Below are 22,124 nucleotides of genomic sequence, written 5' to 3' on the forward strand. Positions count from 1 at the left end.
TACTAAAGAATAATACAGGAGGAAGAATGCCATCTAAAGAACCTAGCCAACTTTTGTATCTTCTAACCTTGAAGTTCATTCATAAACTTCTTTTTCCACCCACAAATGCCAGGTTTTGTATAAAAGAAAACAATTTGTTACATGTTGGTGGGATACAGACAAGAGTCCAAAAAGGTTGTACAACAAAACTTGCAAATTTCAAAGTGGTTCTGCCAATTCCATGCAGTCACCCAAAACTCAGCATCACCATGCTGTATTGAAACAATATTTAGTGTTTGCTTTATAAACAAACAAAACATCATCTCAGCCTCAGGGTTCATAAACTAAGCTCTGTTTGACACTTCAGTTAGTAGTGGTGCTGGAGGCCAACAGGCTACTTTTGGGGGGAGAAATAAAATAAATTGGTAAAGAGCCTCCAAGTCCTTTCCCAGGAATTTCGCACGGCACGGCCCCAGTCAGGACTGAAGCACTGCAATCAGCTGCTTTCTGCACAGGTGCTGGGTCAGGTGCATGCCTGGAGCCACTCTGACCTTCATGGAATCTGGAAATCAGAAATTGCACCAGCTGGGAACTGCAGAAAGCCTCTGCACGGATCCTTCTGCTTGGCTTCAAAGTGGGTAATGCAACAACAAAATGAGCTGTGGCCCACAGAATGCACAGAATTGTGAATATTATCACAAGATTTGTTAATGTTCTTTTCTGTTCTTTGGTGAACACAACTAGGACACACCTTTTATAATTCATTATGAACAAAGCACTTACACTGTATAAAGGCTTCAAAAAAGTTTTCAAGTTTAAGAAGCCAAGCTTTAAAACCACTAAGATGATTTAAGCCAGCAGAAGAAACCTGCATCAAAACACAACAAAATTTATGTAGAGTACAATCTAAAAGGTCGGTCAAATTGGGTAGTTGGGGGAACATAATGATTTACAAGTACTACTGATTAGAAATTCTTAGCATGGAAAGTATCAGCTTTAACAAACCACTAACAAATTTGTTCAGAAAAAAGTAAAATACAGTTTATTTTCCATTAATCTGTTTTCTTGAACTATTAGAAAACATTCCAAAGTGATTTACAGTCATAGGAATCAACTTCACAGATAAATTATTTCTGGATTCCCAGAACACATTCGACGACCCAGTTCAAGTTTCACAATCTTGTCTCCAGCCCAATAGGCTGTGTTTGATTAGCTGCACATCATCTGCCTTTCTGCACAACCCCAGAGAGCATCTCTTTGTGACAACTGGATATAGGGTTATAAATCCAACACACAACACTCTTGCTGGCTGGCCTTCTCCAAAACCACACCAATTCTCAGCTCCCTGCACAAACACACAGAAAAACCAAACCAACCAAACAAAAAATCCCAGAAACGTCAGTCCAAAAATTGTCTCAATTATAGGGCTTCAAGAGTAAAAGAAGTTCCAGCTTCTTACAGAAAGCTGGCAGATAATCTGTAATAAGGAGCTGAAACAAAACACAGGATTTTAAACAACAAACTGGAAAGTGGTTCTGAGGTAATTCAATGGTTTTCAGGATTGTTACATTTGTCCAATTCTCTCTCTTCCTGTCTGGCAGTTACAGGAAGATGGTCCAGCGGTGACAAAGTTTGCTGTACTTAACAGTGAGGGCAAACACCTGACAATCCCCCCCAGGGACCAGGTCTCATCTCCCACGGTAACCCACAATATTTCTTCATTCATCTCCATTCTGATGTCCCAGCCTGCTCCCTTGGCATGGCTCTTTCTGCAGAGAAGCAAATGAGAAGGCACACACGAGAGCCAGGGTCTTTGCTTTTCAGATTAACAGATTTAAGAACAACTCCAGGAGATTATCCAAAGAATTCCCCTTTCCATGTCATACTGCTAGCCTCACACATGTCATTCTCCATCAGAAACAAATGAGACTGCTCAAAATTTTCATACTAAATAGCACAACATCTATTTAAACATCTACTCCTGTTTACACCAGATCTCCTTTGCTAGAGGATCCATTTGCTCACCATATTCTCAAAGGGCAAGGAGAACAGTTTATCCTCTTCATTTTATTTATCTGAAGTTGTCTCAAGTCTAACCTCTGGCCATTTTAGAATAGTGCTTACCTTTATTCAAAAGTTAAACTTCTTTGATTCATGCTGAGCACAACTTTGTAATTTGTGGAGACAACAGATGGAGAAATGTGGACACTGTACACAACTAACTTAGAGAGGTACAGTCATCTGTACATGGCATGAGGAAAAACTGCAAACAGGACTTTTGTACAGCAACAGAACTTCCATGGATTTCTGTTCATAGAGAATTAGTCTGAAATAATCAGTGATGATTAGTCCAAAGTGGAATAGGTCACTTAGGCTAAAGATCCTCCTCTGATGCTAAGGACATGCTCAGCTTTTCAAGAACATGTGTCACTCCACAGTCACGTGCTGCATTCATCCAAGTTAACTTTCAAGTATAAACTAGCACTTTTTAAAAACACAAAGCACATCGGTAACCAGGCTAATCATAAAGTTGAAAATAATTTAAACCATCATTTTTCCTCATAATTTTCACTCTCACATACAAAACAATAGGATTTCTGCTCTTCAGTTTTGGTTTCTGGAGATACAGCCCATTTTCATATCATGTGTTTGAGATGTATTTTTAGCCAAGAGTTTTTCAAGAGCTTAAAGAAAACCCAAAGAACAACAAAATTTAGATATTATATTTCTATTATAATAATAATATAATTATATAAATAGAATTATAATATATTCATATAATAAATTATATTATTAAATACTTGTATATAAATATTTAATATTTAAAATTCAGAAGCTTCAGGAAAAGCAGGGTCTCTCAGGAGACTTACTGTAAGTTATAAGGTGGGAATACCAAGACCCTCTGAGAACTGCTGAACTGGGGGTCTCAGAATCTCCTCCGCAGACTTACACAAAAACCCCAAAGCAGAGGCTCAGAGAGAAGTCCACATTGCAATCTTTCCTCTAATTTTTAAACAAGATGAGAAAAACTTATGGAGAGGTAAGAAAGATCCTGAATCACACACAAAGCTTGGGTGGACAAGACCATCTCATGCAATCAAGGATAATCTGTGGAGATTACAAATGAACAACAAAGAAAACAAACACAAATCATTCTGTGAGTCTAAAAAGATCTGCACTTCTTAAGCAAGCTTGTAAAAATGGCTTTCTCCTCCAGAAGATCTGAATTTAACTTAAAATGGAAGTGTGTGGATCTTAAAACACTGATAGATGCAAAAAAGGTTACACTTCAATATACTCCATTGAAAGATGAGAGAGTTGAAAAAGGGCTGAAATTCCAAACAGGTGTCCCTTCAATATTTTACCATTTCTACCAAAGCTGTTGACTGTAGAGTGCTCTGATGTGGTTATTTTTCCAACTCAAAACTAAGAGTGGATAAAGCATATTAATTGAACCCTTTGACAGCACCTAGTCAAGTGAGACAAAGTTATGGCACACAAGAACTACTTGCAAGACTTTAGGTACAAATATCAAATTATTTTATCGCATTAGTCTACAAAATCCAGAAGCTAACATTCATTCAGTAAGACCAGATTCTAAAAGCAGAATGTAGCTATTTTACAGCACAGCAGAAATGTAACTATAAAACACACCACATTAAGGGCACTCTGAGTTGTCTAGTGGAGGCCAATATGTCCAAAGAATATAAGCTGAGTCCACAAACACTGACAAAAATTAAAAAAAAAATACTAACAAAACTCTACTTTTGCTATCATCTGTTTCCTACTAGGTGCTGAAAGCGCCTGCTCTGTAATATGAGAATAAAAACAACACAACGCATTTCGGAGTGCTACGCTGAGCTCTGCTGTGCAGTTGTTCACTGAAGAACTACACATGTAATGATTCTTGAAAGGTAAAAAATGTTTGAGGGGAAAGAGGAGCAAAAAATCCCCCACCAAACAAAAATCTCTGCAGCTGAGCAGGTGCACCGAAGGTTACATGGATGTTGTAGACAACTCCTTATTCAGGTCCTTAAAAGCATTAATGTTTGAGAAAAATTGGCTTACAGATCAGCTAGCTAAGACTGAAGCATTTAAAGATTAACTCCTTTAAAACTTTAATCACTTCAGGCCTTAACTGTCTAATCTGCAACCCTAGTTGTCTTATGTCTTATTTAAAATAAGTAGTGAAATGTTCAAGCATCAGATTTTTTTTCCAGAAAAGATGCCTTATACCAAGGTGGCAAAACAAAACTAATACTGAGAGATCAGCACTTGAATTTTATAAGTATTGCTTTTGACTGAATGTGTAATGATTTCCAGAGACTCTGCAGTGGAAATTTTCAGAAGTTTAGGAGTTCTGAAAAACTTTTCCACTTTAAAATCTGGCCTTCTTTTAAATGTCTTCAGTAGAGTGCAACTTTGAAGACAAATGAGCTGGGTTTTGGTGGGTTTTTTTTTTTTTTTTTTGGATAATTTTTTTCTCCCTATTCCAACTGTAAAACTCCAACAGAAGTAAATACCATTTAAGATCTCAGAGGTAGAGCTGTAACTCATAAATTATGTATGTAAAAATGAAGTGGAAATTTGTACAAGACCAACTAGCTCAGTCAGAATACAAATATACTTTGAAAATACCATTTCTTCCTCTCATTTTACAAAACTCATGGGTTTTTTTGTATCTCAGGTTAGTTGGAATTTCAAAGTTGAATCCAGTTTTTCATAAAAGACATATTCCACATCCATGTGAGTTCATGTCTGAAGCAAAACAAGGGTGCAGAAATGCTGAGCTCCACAGCAAGGGCTGTACACTAAGGAGGAATAAACTGATTCCAACAACTCCAACTCCTCCTTTTGAAGGAAGCAGGGAAACCCCCAGATCCCAAAGGGAAACCTGCAGCCCTTCTTTCTCTTAGTCTCATAACTTGTGTAAGTGGTCTCCAAATGGTTGTATCAAACAGCACTTTTTACCAATTAAAAAATAAATCTTACAATTTAAGTTATTATTTGGATAGGTGATTATCTTGTCTAGAAACACATGTTAATTTCTATACTTGAACACACTTGAAATTCAAATTACTGAATCATGACACTACTGCTAACACCAGCACCAGTTACAATGGGAAATTTCCTTCCCTGCCACTCACAAACTGCAGAAACACATCATATCCAGTTCAAACTCAAGACAATGTAACTGTTCCTAGGTATGACCTCCCCTGGCCTCATTAAGAGCAGCCTCCCAACACTGAGTAATGCAGATAAATTAGTTTAGCTAATTTAGCCCTGGGACAAAAATGACTTTACAGTGTAACATTACATAGCAAAGCTTCCTCTGATGTGTAACTAATTATGATGTCTAGAAAGTTACACAGTGAAATTAAAACTGCATTAGAAATAAGAAAAATATGCAGAAATGTACAGCTAACTCATTCAACCAACACAGCTCTCCAGCATTCTTTCTACAAGCAAAATCAAGAAGTTTGATTGCCCTAACCTTACACTGCTCTGTATGTCTCACCTGACTTTACAGGGTTACTTTTATACTTAAGCTGCATCTGAAAAAACTTCTCAGAAACAGACAGACTCTGGAGAAGGATACCGAAAAACTATCATTTAAAATACCATGGGGGGCAGCTATCAGATGAGGATGTTCTAACTGCATTCTTTCAAAAACCAATGACTGAAATGCTTTTCTGTGTTGCCATTTTGTTGCAAAGGTTTCATACCTTCTTGGTGATTTCTCATGGGCAGCTCCTCACAGCACTGACTCCTTCTCCTCCTCCTCCTCTGCACAGCCAACAAACTCCATCTTACCTCTCGACCAGCCAACCTGCTCTTTTACACTGCCCCTCCTAATTGGATCCAGCTGTGGCCTATTAAGGGTTCTTAATTCTTGTAATTAGCACAGCTGTAACTCCTTAGGGGTGAGATTGCCTTCACCACTATCTCTATTCTCCTACATTCTACCTATCCACATTTCTGAGCCAAGTATTTTATTAACTTTAAGAATGAGCAAAAATCTCTCTTTACCCCTCAAAGACAGCTTACTTCCATGGAACTGGAAGAAACTCACTCTGACTTGCACTTGTCAATAAATTGCATATAGGCTGCTATTTGTCAGTAAAATGAAGACGCTCAGATTCTGAACTGAAATTGTTCCTTAAATTTCTCTTGAATAGCCCACAAAAGGTTCTAACAAATGGGAGAAGTGCATTTTATTGCTTCTGAAGTAACACTCAATATATATGATATATAACATATAAGAAATATCATATCTTATTCACGGTTACATTGCACAATTTAACAAATGATAAAAAAGTCTTCAGGCCCTTAGCAGCTACTGTAATTATCAATAACCCATTGCAAAAGACTTCAGGTGTGTTTCACAGCAATTTGCAGGTGGCTTGTCAAAGTTTCTGCATTCAGCTACAAACAGAACAAAGTTTAGAGCTGTGAAGTCTTTAGTGAAATAGCAAATGCAAAAAGATTAAGAAAAATCTCTTTAGGTAATTTCAGGGGATGCAGACAAGTAAGAGGAGTAAGAAAACCCTGACAACACCTCCTGCCAGCATCATTCCCTCAGCAGAGACTCATGGCTTTCCTCAACACTGACAGCCAGAACACACACAATTCATTAAACAAGACAAATTAAAGTACTTGACTTGAATAGCATTGAATAGAGTATGTTTCTGTTGAATTCTGGACAATGTGTTTACTCCCAGCTCATGTATTTGTTTATGCCCAGAAGACAGCTATGATGCTGCTCACATAAAAACAGACACAGTTTGAGTAACACACCAAATACAACACCCTTCAGTGATGTTCAGACTGCAATTATGCTTTATAATGACCCAATTCTTTGTATTTGTGTCAAACTACCAAAATTACAAAATACAGTCAAAGTGAAAGGTGAAATTGGGTCATCATTCCTAGGGAAGATGTTCTCAAAATGATCCCTTTTGACTCAGTCAAGGGCAGGTCCAGTAGGCCCAGTTTGTCCCATGGGTGCCTGTTTATCAAAACTGGGCTCAAAAAAAACTGTTAAATATAATTTGATGTGATTTTCTTATTTAACTTTTAAATCACCCACACATCTCCACTCTTTACATTGTCTTAATTATGTATTATGTCTCAGAAATCTGATCACATTTATTCAAGCCCACAAGGATGTGGGGCATGGAGGGCTGGCAAAGAGGAGAGCCCTCTAAAAAACTCTCAGAGGATTTTCATCTATCAGTTTTTGGCTAAAGCTTGGACTAATGGCATCTCTACAAGCTGCAGAGAGCACAAGGGTTCCCAGAAGACATTTTCCATCTTAAAGCTTGAGGGGTAGGGGTGTGCATAGCTCTTTTCCACTGTTTCCCCCTTTTCTTGTTTCATGAAATGCCATTAACAACATGAATAGGACATAACTAATAGATCATTTAGGGACAGTGGAGTTCCCACTGCTGGAGGTTTTTTGAGGTGAGACTGGACAGGGTGGAAGGTGGTAGGATAATCTCAGCTATGTCTCCTTTCCCATGAAAGGCTGGACCAAAGAACTTTTCCAAGTCCTTTCCAATCTGGACTGTTCTGTGATCTGTGGATGTATCACCCACTACACGTCAATACAAATACCCCATTCAACCTATCTTATTGGAAAAAAAAAAAAAACCTTTGAAAAATGTCACAAATGTCTAAATTCTCAGGCAAAGAATTCATAAAAGAGCTGAGAGGGATGGGGAGAAGTCAGTGGCACACTGAGATCATCACCAATAATCAGCTGAAGGTTTTCACAGCAGGAGAACCACCTTTGACAGAAGATAAGATTCGAACAGCAAATCTCCCTTCAATCCTATCATTAAGCATGAAAAGCCTTGGCCTTTTTCTTTCATGAGAACACAGTGAAGAGAGCTTGACACATTTTTCAGATACAAACCATGGCTTTTTTTCCATTTAACAGAAACCATACAATTTCATACAGATCTTTCAAAGAAGAGGAAGTACATTTAAGAAGATATTAACTCAAACTTATCACAGAACTAAGTGCTATTAATAAATGCCTCTCTTCAGTCTCATATACATTTGTCAACTATTCTGTTCTTACCTTTTTCCCCATCTCTTTTTCCTTAAGGTTTGCCTAAGGAAATACATATTTAATATCATTTGCCCTTACTGATATTACATCTGCCCTTAAGGTGACAAACAGAACATGGTAACACAGCTTTTCTTCTTTTCTTTCCATGAATTAATGCTGATTTTTGTTAGACTCATCCAAAACCTTGAAAAAACTTCCTGCCAACATCTGACTTTCATAAGTGATTTACTTGAGTACTTGATCTTTGCAGTATCTCTAACTCCTCAATCTTCATTAACTAAAATTTTATTTACCACACTTGGAAAGCAGATCAAAACTTGACTGATTTTGCCAACTGGCTGAATCAATGTCCTTAAGTTGTCAGATTTTGTTTTATTTGGAAAGTTTAATATCTTAATGGCTTTGCCTAATGAGTCATTTGAGAATTGATACAAGAAATAGTTTTGTCCCATTTAAAAAAAAAAATCTTCCTTTAGAAAGGTGTTTCTTGTAGTGCTAAAATCCTACAATTGAACTTAAATAGGGGATAGCACCTGGGCACAGATTAAGAGTCACTGCTTCAAGAGAAAGTGTGCCTATTTCTTTTATTTATTTTTCACATCTTCAAGGGTAGTCACACCCATTGCTTTTCCTGAACGAGGTCAGGAAGATCTAGAGGACAGAGCAGATCTCACCATGACTCAGCCTCTGGGGCTGTTTGAGGCAAGAGGAACCCTCCTGGCTGAACCTTGGAGCTTCCCCATTTCAGCAGAGCTCGGCATTGCCAAACCTGGAGTTATGCAAGTGCCCCGAGAGGCTGCAATTCCCCATCGAGGGGGGAGAAACCCTGCTCACCCCAAAGACCAGGGCATGGCAAGCCCTGAAAGCCCAGGCTGGAGCTCTCTGTGAAGAAATGAAAGCCCAGAGGAGGAGAAAACGAGCGCGTACGCCAGCCCAGGGAGCGAACGCACCTCTCGGGAGGGAGCAGCCAGCCCCAGTCCCCTTCCCTGTCCTTCCACAGCACGTGGCAGTAGCACTGCAAGGAGCTGAACACTGCCTGAAAGGTGTTAGATTGGGAAAAGCCTGCTCTGTTGGCTGTATCTGTGCAATAAACTCAGCGAAGAGTCGCGGTCTTTGTCCTCCGCAGCTGATTGTGCCCCACAGCAAGGACTCCTATTGCAACATCTCCTAGAGCCCATCTCCTCCTGTAGCTCATCCTGTCCCAGAGGCTGCTCAGTTCACAGCAGTAAAAGTTTCACTCTGACTTCTCAGAAACCTCATTTCAGAATATGACCACAGTCCTTTGTTTCTCTTCAGGATTTTTAGAGACAAGATGTTGAATCCCTGATCCAGAGCGGAGAGAGACATCTTTTCATTGCATCCCACAAGCAGAGACCAAGGAAGGGAAAGAAGCAGCACCTTTGGAATTCTCTATTTAAAACAGGTTCCTGCACACCAGCCTTGCTGACCATTTTAATAAATCCAGTTTATTGGAATATTAATTTGTTTTAAATCTACATTATACAAATATGCATTTGTAATTATTTGAACATGACAATGAGAAGTCATCAGCCAGCTGAAGGCTGCTCAAAAAAACACAGGAGCACAAACAAATTTTAAACACACTGTTTATAAATTTGCAGCAGACTATTTTCTATATTCTAGGAATATTTACTTCACTGTGCATACCAGAACAAATTATCTTCTGTTACCAAAATTATTATTCTTAAACCTATTATCTATCCCCTGTGCTCACTAATTTCTACCCATGGGGAAATTGGGTTAAATAATACAGATCATCTCATGAAGGCAGATGTATCTTCCATCTGCACGTGAAAGAATTGCTAAAAATTGCAAAATGTCATGCAAACTTACCAACTCTATTCCCTGTGGAAAAGGAGTGTCTTCCCAGTCCTTCTGGGGGAATCTTTGTATTATTTTCCCCAAACCTTCTGTTGGTCCTGCTGAAAGATAAAATTCAATTACTTAAAGGCAAACTGGTGGAAGTGAAATCACCGTACATTTGAGAATATTTTCAAAATATACCCAATATTAGCAAGTTTTTCACTACAAGAGGCAGAACACACTCCTCAAACGTGTCTTGCAAGTCATATAATAAATACAATCTTAACATTTTCCAGCAGTAACACCAGGAATCACTACATGAAATGAAGCTAGGAGCTGCACCCAGCCTCTGCCTCTCATGCACGTTTTCAAAGTGACAGATGATTATTGATAATTTTGGTGTCTCTACAAAGAGAGACCTCTCTCTATAAAGCATTGAGTTTAATATAATGGATAATGTGATATTTAAAAAAGAAAGCAATAGTTTCTCAAGAAGCAGTCCTCCAAAAGAAGCCTATAGATTGAAATAAATCTGCAGATTAGAACTCCACATGATTAATCCAGGACACAGTAGCTCTTTGCCAGTATTTCTCACTGATTTCCTTGGACAAGTCAGCAGTGGTTTTCCACACAGAAAGATGTGAAGAAAAGCTGGTAATTTCTGGTAACTTTTCTGATGCAACTGTCCTCTTTTTTAACATGTTCCTTTTTTTGGAAGCAACAACGCTATAGATAAATTTTGGAAACACCACAAATACCCCACAATTGTAGCACTGCGTCATCCTGAATGGAACAGGAATGCAAATACAAACAGGAATTTTGTTCTCCACCTTCTGAAATCCTGGAAAAAACCTTTCCCTGATATCCAACCTAACCTCCCCAACTCAGCTTGAGGCCATTCCATCAGGTCCTGGTCACCAAAGAGATCAGTGCCTGCCCCTCCTCCTCTCCTCATGAAGAAGCTGAAATTCAGTGGTCCCAGGTCCCTTTCATAAGGCTGCCCTCCAGGGTCTCATTCTTCAGTCTGTCCACAGATCAATAGCAAAGTTGAAATTTGCAACCATTTAAAATAGCTTTTAATAGCTGACCCATCGTATATAATTGAATCATCTTTTCTCTAAAGTTGCATCCAAAAAATTTGAGATTAAGCATTAGAATTGTTTAACATTTTCTTGTCAAAGAAAATATTCTCAAAGATCTTCTTCTCAAAGCTGCACTCTGATAATACGAAGCAGTCCAATTGATGCATTAGTAGTAGCAGTCCATATGGGTTGCCTCCTCTGCAGACACCCAGGCAGCAGCAATGAATACATTACTGTCCTGGCTTTACCATAAAAAACTATTTTCAGTCTGACACAACTCACGTCTGCTAGCATAAATCTGTGTTACAGTGAATAAAATAGGCTTCCTCATAGCTTCCTGCTAATTTACAGTTTGAGTTTGCTGCTGTCTTAAAACCCACAAAACAGCTTACAAGACATTTGGGCAGAACCAATCTGATGAGTTAGTAGGAAGAATTTTCTCCAGTTTGTGCATATTTACACTTAACGTTCTGTGACTGTCTCTTGGGAATAATCTCAGAACAGATGTTCTTGGTACAATGGCCATACAAACTCCCAAAAGCCATCTCACCCCCAAGGTAGCACAGAGTGTGACTGCCAAGGGCAGCCTGCTGACACACTGCAATCACACTGGGTTAGCTGGGAGCTCTGTGCATCAGGTCAGCAAGTAAAAGCCAAAGGAAATATCACATTATAGAAGAGTGCAGAGATGGTCAAAGGCAGAGCCAGGATGTGCCAGAAGCCAAGGAACAAATACAGACATGGCTCCAGCTGCAGTTCCTGTAAGGGAAAGGAGCTCTCTGTTAGACTGAATAACTCAACAGGGTCACCAGGCTCTGATCCACTGTTAAGTGTTCCCCTCATGTACTCCATCAAAGCACTTCCACTCCTTTAAGCAGAGCACTGGTGACTGTGGAGAAGGTGACTGCACAAAGGGGCTGTCCCTTCATTGACTCAGTGTCAGAACTTCCCCATATTGAGTTCAAGTCTCAAATTACCACATTATCTGCTTATCCTAAGTCGTATCTCTGCCAAATCTCTTCCTCCTCCAGTTGTTCTAGGGCTGGCAGGTGGCACAAAAAAGAGACATCAAACAAATGCACCCAAGGCAGGGGTGAGCACAAACACCCTCCAGGCAGAGCTCAGCCTGCAAGAAAGGGCAGAAGGACCGAGCTGAACAGAGGTATCCAGACTTCTGGAAAGGGAAGATCAAAGAGTTACAGCAGCACACAGTCCCTGCTATGTGTATGCTCCCTAAATTTCCTTGTGGGAACACAGGTGACTTTTTTAAACTCTGAATTCAGTTTACAAAAGACTGAGACCTCTGACACTACCAACTGCAATTATAAATAACGACATCCAGGAAAATAGCTCAAAATTTCTTCTATTTCATCATGTTCTGAAGCTATCAATCCTTCCAGTTCTCTTTTTACTTGACTGCCACAAAGACTCTCCCTACATTACAGTATAGGAAGCTCTTCATTCAGAATTGAGAGGTGTTCACTTTCTTTTAAAAGTTTTTAGTATTCTCTCCTTTATGTCAAAAGCTTACCAAGTTTTTAGGTTGCTTTCCTTAGTAGGCCACTAATGCTGGCCACCAGTGTTAGAGTTAACTGCATCTAATTCCATTTTGCTTTCAAGAAGGATTCTAAACCTCCACAGGAACTTCCCTGAAGAAAATTATGTTCTGCTGAGCATTTTCTGAAAGCCACACAAACTTCTTATGCTGCCTGAACTTGCATTTCAGGTCACCTGTGGGATCAGAGAGAAACCACTCCCCACATCCCACGATGTGCTCCAAGAGGTGCAGCACCACATCCCTCCTTGTGTCCCCAGACCCAGCCTGTCTCCACTGGTGGAAAAATACCTGGAAACCAAAAATGCTTTCTGTCTACCTCTAGTTCAGCCCCAACTGATTTGGTATCCCAGCCCTCAAAAAATTGAGAAAAGGATCCTGTTCAGAACAGCTCACAAACATTCCAGGTGTTAAACAGTCAAACTCAAGGCCAACAGCAGCAAAGCTGAATCTTCAGGAAATCATCTACTTAAACACAGAAAAAGACTAAAATTTTCCAAAAGTTCATGGAACAGTACATGAAGGATCTATCACAGAAATGCAACATTTTACAGGGGAAAAAAAGGGAAGTGAATAGTTCTGTGTTCAAGATATGAGCATTAGAAAAGTATTCACACCCATCAGATAAGAGTAAAAAAATAAAAGCAAAACACCAAGAGAAAGAGCACTGTTAATCCTTCAACAGAAAAGTCCTGTGATACAGATTTACAAATCTACTTATAATGCATAAAATCTAACTATTTCACATGATTTCTTAAGTTAAATACAATACAGATAGGTAGGAAACACTCTTTCCATCCCACTAAAATTTGGTTTGGCTTGCGGGGGGGATTGTTGGGTTCACTTTTTTAAATGAATCTACACTCCTTCAAAATTAGGGCAATTCTTCATGATCTCAGAGTTTTCTATGTTTGCAACCACAAGGCAGAATTCATTGTAATTTGATAAATTTTGAAAATAAATACAATTATTCCTTTCAATTACAAAAGTTACTGAACTGCAAGTTGCCTTCTTTGGGAAAAGTTTAGACCCAGAGCACTTGCAAGAATCTCCTGTGCAAGAGAAGACCCAGCAGTTGCACTTCCTTCAATAACAAACCCAATCCAGTACCATATGCTCACCACATTTTCCCAATACTTTATACTGCAATTACTGCTGATTCTCTGTTGACATTTTTCAATCCAACCAGCAAAATAACAGCAGAATTACAGTAAGTCCCTAAATCCCATGGTTTGGGGTGAGGGGGTGTGGACACTATCTGCCTTCAGCTGACTTTTATTAAATCATCCAACTTTCAGCAGAGCAGTTGTGTCTGAAGATAACAGATTATTCAAGAGGTGGCTGCAACTCAACACCCAAGTGAATTTGCATTCTTGACTGCTTTAGCACAACAGGAAGAAACAGAAAAATATCAGGTCATGGGATTTCAACAACTATCATTTGTTTCAGTATATGCTACTGATAACTACTGACAACTCTGCAAAAATATTGAAGCCACTTGAGGAAAAAAAATTATAAAGGTGATTCAGATTTTCCCATTAATAGCTTCACATTTTGACCACATTCCCTTCACTCTGTATCTAGTCTTCCACAAGCCCCTTTTATTAATTCTTAACACTCAAAGGACATCCCCTCAGTATCCTGATGAAATTCCTGTTAACTGAAGATAATTAAACAAATGTGAAACCACATTAAAAACATGCACACAGTGAACACCAGCAGCAGCCTCCTCAGTTTGTGCCTGATAGTATATGCTCTACAGACCTACCAAGGTTTCAGAAGTTTTAAGAACATCGGAAGAATTTCTTCATGGAAGGGGTGGTTAGATACTGGAATGGGCTGCCCAGGGAGGTGGTGGGGCCACCATTCCTGGAGGAGCTCAGGGAATGACTGGATGTGGCCCTCAGTGCCATGGTCTGCTTGGCACCATGGTGTTGGGTCAATCATCTCAAAGGTCTTTTCCAACCTGTGATTCTGTGAACTGATTAACTCATTAACACTCATTAACACTGACACCTTGTTTTTTCAACTGGAAAACGACTTCATTGCAGTGTCAATGGCTTCAGAGAACTACAGCCACCAGGAAGAGCCTCTGTATCAGCAATGAAATAATGTCTGTCTTTTGGTGTCCTTTCAAATAATGTGCAAGCTGCCCAAAACCATGGGTGGAAAAACCACTATCACCAAAACCATCATCAGCACATGGCCAGCACTGCTCACTGAATTCAGACTGGTCAGACAGAAGCTTTTGGAGGTTTTTTTAAACCACTTCAACTCAGATACACTCCAGACATCACTCCGACAATCTACTTAATGCAGTATTTGTGTGTGTGAGCAGAGCACAACTGCACATTAACAACGTGGTCCATGCAAAACAGGAATTGCTCTCATCATTAATTATATATACAAAACATGCCTGGCAGTAACAAGAGACATATTTCCACAAAACCACTGCCATTATTATTATTATTGTTATTAAACACTCACATTGTTATCTTAATAGTCATTCCTACAAAAACAAAACTATTCCTGTATTTCAACTGAATTGCAATTTTTTTCGTTCATTTTGTTGTAAAGTTTTGTTACATAAAGTGAAGCACAAAAGTGAAAACATTGCAGCCATTTTTCAAAACTGTAATTTGGCACCTACAGCAATGAATTGCATTTTCATTTTCACTAAAGGGGCCAAGTTAAAATAATCACTATCATCCTTATCCAAGACTTATGCTACCTTTAACAAGGCTTAACTCCTTAATCCATTAAGAATCACAACTGGCCAAATAAACCACAAAATAAATTAGGCTTCAAATTTTAAGACGTTACATTCTTGCCCATGTATAGCACATACACCAAGTGAATTGCCAAGACCAAAGCCCAAATTTCAGCCTGTAAGAGTCCTGAACAAACAGCCTATACCTTAAGCTACTAAGGAACAAGCAACTTTTCTTCCCAGCTAATTTCTTCTGATCTGCCCTCTTTCTCCTTTTCCCATCTCTTTCTTTAAACAATACAAACATGCAACACATTAAAATTCTGGCACAATTTGCTGGTTCCTGAACCCTAGTCCCCTAAACTCCCTTCTTATATAAATCTTTCCCCATGAAAGGTCACATGCCATCTCTTGCTCGCCCTTGAAATTCCAGAAGCAAGCTGTTCATGTAACTTACATTCCAAATTAATGAGGACTGTGATACACTCTGTCTTTTCACTCACAAACCCCTGATAAAAATGCATCTGAGCACTAAGCATTGTTAACATGCAAAGCTTTGAATGGAAGCACTTTGGTGATCTGTTAAAAAGGTGTAATTTTCAGGCCTGAAGAAGAAACACACAAAAGATCACAAAGAACATCAGTGGTTATGCCATGGAAAATAGTTCAAAATGATCACTGTAGATGTAAAGGTGAAGCAAAGGTAATTTAAAGGTGAGAAATAATTTCAAGTATTCAGAAGTACAGCTTTACATGTTCAGAGTTAGGAACACACTGTCAGTGTGAACGATGCACAGGCAGGTGGCAGAGCACAGAACCTCTGATCCTCTTCAAAACAGAACCTAGTACTAAAGACATCACTAAGATCTGCTCTGAAATAAAATTCTTTTTATAGCAAGGTTCTTAACTTGAACTTTGCAGGAGTTTTAAACTATTCAGGATTCTTGTCACCATTAGGTGTTTTGGAAATGCTTTTCATGGAAGCATGAAGACAACTCATGTTCTGTCTTGGGAACAGAAATGGACCTGAAGCCTCCCTGTACCTTTATAAACATCACTACAGAAATCTGGATGCCAGAAGACAGAAAATACTACAGAAGATATCCCCATTTTAACTCAGTCCCTGTACAGAAGTCAGTGCTGAAACAAAAGGGAACAAGAAGCCAAAGGAGAGAATGTTAAACACCTAGAAAGAAAAATGTTTCTTTGATAGGACTAAAATACATTAAATTCTGAAAACATCTGTCCAACCCCCACCAGCACATCACAGGCCATGTGCATCTTAAAGTCAGAAGTAGCCTGGACATGGAAGTTTACATAAAGAGCATTTAATTCTGGTTTATTCAAGAGAGTAAAGACTTTATTGCAGCCTATGGCCACAACAGGTCAGACAAAATGCTGGCACGTTTAGGAATGAAGACAGGCTTCCCACCAAGACCAAGGACACTCTTTGTACAACTGGCACAGCTCAGTCAGTTCATCTGAACTAGGTCAAAGAGATGCACACAACAACCCAAAAATCCTGGGAATCTCAACAACAGCCATTCTGGAGGCTGGCAGTATCATCAAGGATACAGCCAATAATGGGATAAGGCAACCCTCAGGCCCTTTTCGTTGTAAACAGGACAAATTTGTTGAACTTAACAGGGAAAAAAAAAAGTAGCACTTCAGTCTTCCCCCAAACGTACTGGCATTGCAGTCGGGACTACCTGAAATACTTGGGATGGTCCAAAATCCTGAATTGTCTTTGTATTTATTTGATTTTTGCACTTCTGTAATTTGCAGAGCACAAACAAAGGGATGTACAAGAAATAGGGTCAATCATTAACACCCAAATCATGGATTGGCACCTTATTTGCAGGATCATCCTCCTCACTATTGCAATAGATATTCTTCTAGGCAGGCCAACATTTGCCTTGCTCCTGGCTATCAGAAATCACTTCTATGCTTTGTAAATAAAGGAGGGAATATATTCTAGCTTGTATTTTAATTAAGGTAAAGTGGGAATATGGCAAAACATGCCATATCTCACTCCACTAAATCAGCTGGTGTTTCTGCTGAAGGGAGGTTAGGCACTGGTACTCTAAACTAGATCTTCTAGGGGAAATTCACATTTCGGGATGAACTCCGTCCACTGAAGTTGTATCAGTGCCAACTGAAATGAAAACAGATAAACATCATAAAAAGCAGAAGAGGAAGGAAATGGAGAAAAGGGAAGCAGAATGAGGAGGAAGAAGAGGGAATGAATAGGGATGTTACCAACATCAGCACAGGTTGGAGGCCTATTGAGCTGCAGCAGTGTCCCTGTAATGCTGCTCAGCTGACCGAGCCCAGCAGCCCTGCCTGGGGCTGCACCAGGGCTTTGGTCAGCCAAGCCTCCCCCAGCAGCCAGCCCTTCTGATGAAATGTGCCAAACCCAGAACTGTCCTTGGAAAACTGTCCTGCAAAGTGCTTCCCCATGCTGAAAGTCACTTCTGAGAACAAACCTCAGTGACCAGTGGCAATGAACTCACTGGCACTTTGCAGAGTTCTGTAAAAAGTAACTGGACTTTGCTGCCGTTGCATCTCTCATCTTCAAGAGCCTCAGTGGGAACTTCTGCACAGGCACCAGCTGTCCTTTAAAAAGCTTTGCTGGCCTTCACCTATGGAAGTGCCAGCTGCTCCTGAAGAACCATTCTCACACCATCATCCCCCACCTTTCAGCAGGACTCCAACTCCCACAGTACTATGATACAATGAATGCTTGGCTGGAACAGCTGCACCTCAGGACCCTTCCTTCCAGCCACAAGTTTGGGATGTAACACACTCCTGGACAAACACTGGATTTTTGCGAGGTGGATAGTAAAGTGCTTTTGCAAAAGCCTTAAAAAAATAACAGATAAGAAAACAACAATGAATGTTAAATAATTTTCAAATAACTCCCTACTCAACAGTTGGCACAATATTCAAGAAATTGGAAAAAAGCTTGGGCAGGTGGCAGGGAGAAAGTTTCCTGCCCATCAACAACTCCCCTTCTTGTCTGCAAACAAATCACTTTTGCCAGCTTCTGCATAGGAAGAGAAGATCAGACTTCAAATAAACACTCTATATTAAACAAACAGTCTTTTGAACACACCAAATTGAAAAAGACTTCCCAACTGTCTTGGAGAAAATATTTGTTATTTATTTTCAAGGAAGGTAGAAAAATCAGGATAGCAAAACCATACTCAGCTTTGTACTCTGAATCAATGTCTTAAATGTTTAAAAAAAATTCAGGCAGCTTCTCAGCTCTAACAAATTACATTTATTTGCACAGCTTTAAAAATAACCCTGTCCTATTTACTAAATATGATTACTGTTTTCAATAAGTTATCTTCCGTCTACAACCATGTTTTGGTATTATTTTAACTGATAAACCAAATGATTAAAAAAAAAGCTCCACTTTGAAATTTCCTGAACATAACAGTAAGATTCTAATTTTACCAAAACAATTTTACACTTTCAATATTGTTATTTCAACATTTTAATCAGCACCCATTTCAGCATAGAAAAATTTGAATACATCAGAAAAAAACAGCCTGTGCAAATACTTTTTATACTTTTTTTTACTTTTTGTATGGTTGGTTTTTTTTAACCAAACATAGATGGCAAGGTTAAAATCAGATTTCAGATATTTACACTCCAGAGATGTAAGTAGCTGTTACTGTAATCTGATTTTGTGGAGTATAAAAGAAAGTTATTCATACTCTAAAATTCAGCAAACAACTTCAGGAAAAGGCTTTCTACATTTTATCTTAAAGAAGTCTGTTCATGTGCTAAAACTTATTTTTCTAAATCACATTATAGGACTATAATAGGTAAAGAAAACTATGTGCAACAGTTCTTCTGTATCAGTATTTATTTACAGGATTCCTGAATGTGAAGATTCAGGTCTAAATGCAACACTTAAAACATACACTAAAGATGTTGAAACACTTGGTTTACTATTTAAGTACAGTCATGTTTTATCTTCTACTACGGTTTGGGTTTTTTTCCTATTAAGTAATTTTTTCTCCAAGGAGCAGAGCATACAGAGATAATCTGGGGCCATGGGGTGGGAATCCCACATTTATCATTTTACTGACTGTACACTATGTGTTCAGATACACAAAATAACTTCTGGAAGTGTCTAATCATGTTTGGTGCTAGCCAGAAAAAGTCATAATTAGATCTATGCAAGGCACAATACAGATTACAATACTAAACAAAATTCTGGCACATTCCACTGAATATGGAAATATGCTACTGTGCTCTATTGAAAATGTTAATAATATGGTTTAAGGGTTTTTTGAAATCCTCCTCACCCACACTTGTGTGAACACTGATAAACAAGAGATCCTTCTTATGACATCCTGGGGGAAAATGAGAGTCACATGACAAAGTAAAAAATTAAATTATGCTCAAAGTAATTTCATTTGAAGTGCCATCTACAGTGCCATAACAAATTACTCATTTGGAAAACCCATATATCTGATCAGGAAATTAAAATGTAAATAAGCCCTTTCGGGGTCTACAAAATATAGGAAAGTTGCAGACTAAATCCTCCACAAAAAGCCTGAAGAAGCTTCCTAATATTGTGCTTCCATTTGCATTTTAAAAGTGCTCAATAAGAAGTTAAAGGGGGGGGGTGGTGTAAAAAAGTCAAAAATCATAGTACTAAAAACTAGGGGGAAAAAAAAAAAAAAACAAAAACCTGGATGAAGGGAGGAAGAAAAAGTCACACCGTGAGCACCAAGCTACTGATGCCCAAATTCCTAAAGGTCTTGATCCCTCCCAAAACCTCGGTCTGGGACTCTGATCAATTTTTCCTGTCCTTGTAGCACCTGCTCCGCAGCAGCCTGGTGTGCAGCTCCAGTGTTACTGCTCTGTAGGCTTTGAGTACTTGCACAGTTCTGCTGCTGGGTCTACCTCCTTCCCAAAAACTCATCTCCTGACCCTGAGCTCGTCTGCTCCAACAGGATCCCTTCACCCTCCCTCAGCTGTTTTCCTAAGGAAATGAGGTTTCTGTAGCGCACACTGGGTCAGTCCACAGCTCCTCCCCATCCCTTCAGCTCTCAGCCACTAACACACCTACAATAAAGCAGGAATACAAACCATGAAGTACATCACTCAGTTGCTGTTCAGTTCAACCCATCATCACACTTCCTTTTCTACTGCTTATTCTAAGATTAGAGTAAGGAAAAATTATTTTACAGAGACAGGGTCTTGAGTTCAACAAGTTCTTCCAAAACTGATGCATATGCTAACAGAAAAATATTATATTTGGTCTCTTTGGGAGAGGAAATTAGTAGTAGTTGGGAGTACAGAGTGGAATAAGCATACACCAAGTTTGGGATTGGATCTCGTGTTGTAAAAGATGTGTAAACTCTTGGACAAAGATGGTTTTCTAGAGGCAAACAATGAGACTTCCCCCTGAAGCTCACATTTGTATCCAGCAGTCTGAACAAGTGGTTGCATTTGAGGGAGAGGGTCACAGAGTTCAAATTCAATCAAAAAGTAAAGAGCTCTGAAATGAAATGTCTCATAAAAAAGGATTGGAAAGATCATTCTGAAAGGAAAGACGAGGTCTTCATGCCTATTGTAGCTCAAAATAAAAAGTGGAAGGAATGACAAGCAAATGGGTTCTCAAAAAGCTATGTGAAATTACACACTTTCCCTGTTAACAAGCACGAAGTAGAACACAAATATTTTTGCTTGAAAAATTATAAGTTTGTATAACATCATTTAGACCCTTTCAGAAGAACTTCAAGTAAATACTGAGATTGCAAGAAGAACCTTATCCTTACCACATTTTACCTCCAAAAAAAGACAAAATTAGACTACCAGTGTGAACTATCACCTGAAAATTCTGCTGATGAGAAAAACTGTCACTGCACAAGACCAAATGTGTCTTCTCAAGCGTTGACTTGTTTCAAAGGCACCAGAGAGTCGGATCTATCTAATTAACAGGGAATGCAATGTTGCAAAAGAGTAAGCAAAGCACTTCCCAGAGCTGGCTGATATCTGCATTTCAACCTAGGGCTCACCAACAGACCCATGAGAAGTGAGCAGAGAGGACAGTTTTGAGAGACAAAAGGATGATTCTGCAAAGATTTTTCCATCCCATGAGGAAAAGCAAGCACAGCACCAGAAGACAGCTCTAGCTATGCCAAGTTCACATATTTGCAACAGAAGCTCTGGACTCAAAATATTTTTGAAGACTAATCTTTGCTACACAGCAGACAACTTTTTTCCTGTTTTAAACTGAACACATACAATTCCAAGCACAAACACCAAGGAGAGAACGGACTGAGAGCAGCCCTGAGGAGAAAGGACTTGGGAGTGCTGGTTGGTGGGAAGCTCAGCATGACCCAGCAATGGGCACTTGCAGCACAGAGAGCCAAAGCGTCCTGGGCTGCATTAAAAGGAGAGTGGACAGCAGGTGACAGGGGGTCCTCTGCTCCTCTCTTCTGCTCTCCTCAGATCCCAGATGGAACACAGCATCCAGCCCTGGGGCTCTCAGCATAAGGACATGGACCTGTTGGGGTGACTCCAGTGGCCACAAAGGTGCTCCAAGGGCTGGAACACCTCTCCTATGGAGACGGAGCTGGGGCTGGTCAGCTTGGAGAAAAGAAGGCTCCAGGGAGACCTTACAGCACCCTCCAGTACCCCAGGGCGCTACAAGAGAGCTGGAGAGGGACCTTTCACAAGGGCATGTAGCAACAGGACAACGGGGAATGGCCTTAAGCTGAAAGAGAGCAGGTTCAGATTAGATATCAGGAAGAAATTTTTTCCTGTGAGGATGGTGAAAATAGGTTACCTAGGGAAGTTGTGGAGGCTCATTCCTGGAAGTGTTCAAGGCCAGGTTGGATGGGACTTTGAGAAATCTGCTCTAGTGGA

The 22,124-nt window shown here is 39.5% G+C and overlaps 1 protein-coding gene across 4 annotated transcripts in view; it reads right to left on the minus strand.

Moving 5' to 3' along the window:
- The window catches only part of SBF2 (SET binding factor 2), a 234,227-nt gene that overhangs the window by 177,711 nt on the left and 34,392 nt on the right, over positions 1–22,124 (minus strand). For 3 of the 4 annotated variants that reach the window (XM_041464628.1, XM_041464627.1, XM_041464625.1), the window contains exon 2: positions 9,911–9,999. In XM_041464628.1, the coding sequence (XP_041320562.1) occupies positions 9,911–9,999 (89 nt within the window). The remainder of the gene's footprint in view (positions 1–9,910; positions 10,000–22,124) is intronic. The other variant, XM_041464626.1, reaches the window with a different exon arrangement.

This window comes from Pyrgilauda ruficollis, unplaced genomic scaffold (assembly GCF_017590135.1).
Source record: "Pyrgilauda ruficollis isolate IOZ18807 unplaced genomic scaffold, ASM1759013v1 scaffold182, whole genome shotgun sequence".
Lineage (NCBI taxonomy): Eukaryota > Metazoa > Chordata > Aves > Passeriformes > Passeridae > Pyrgilauda > Pyrgilauda ruficollis.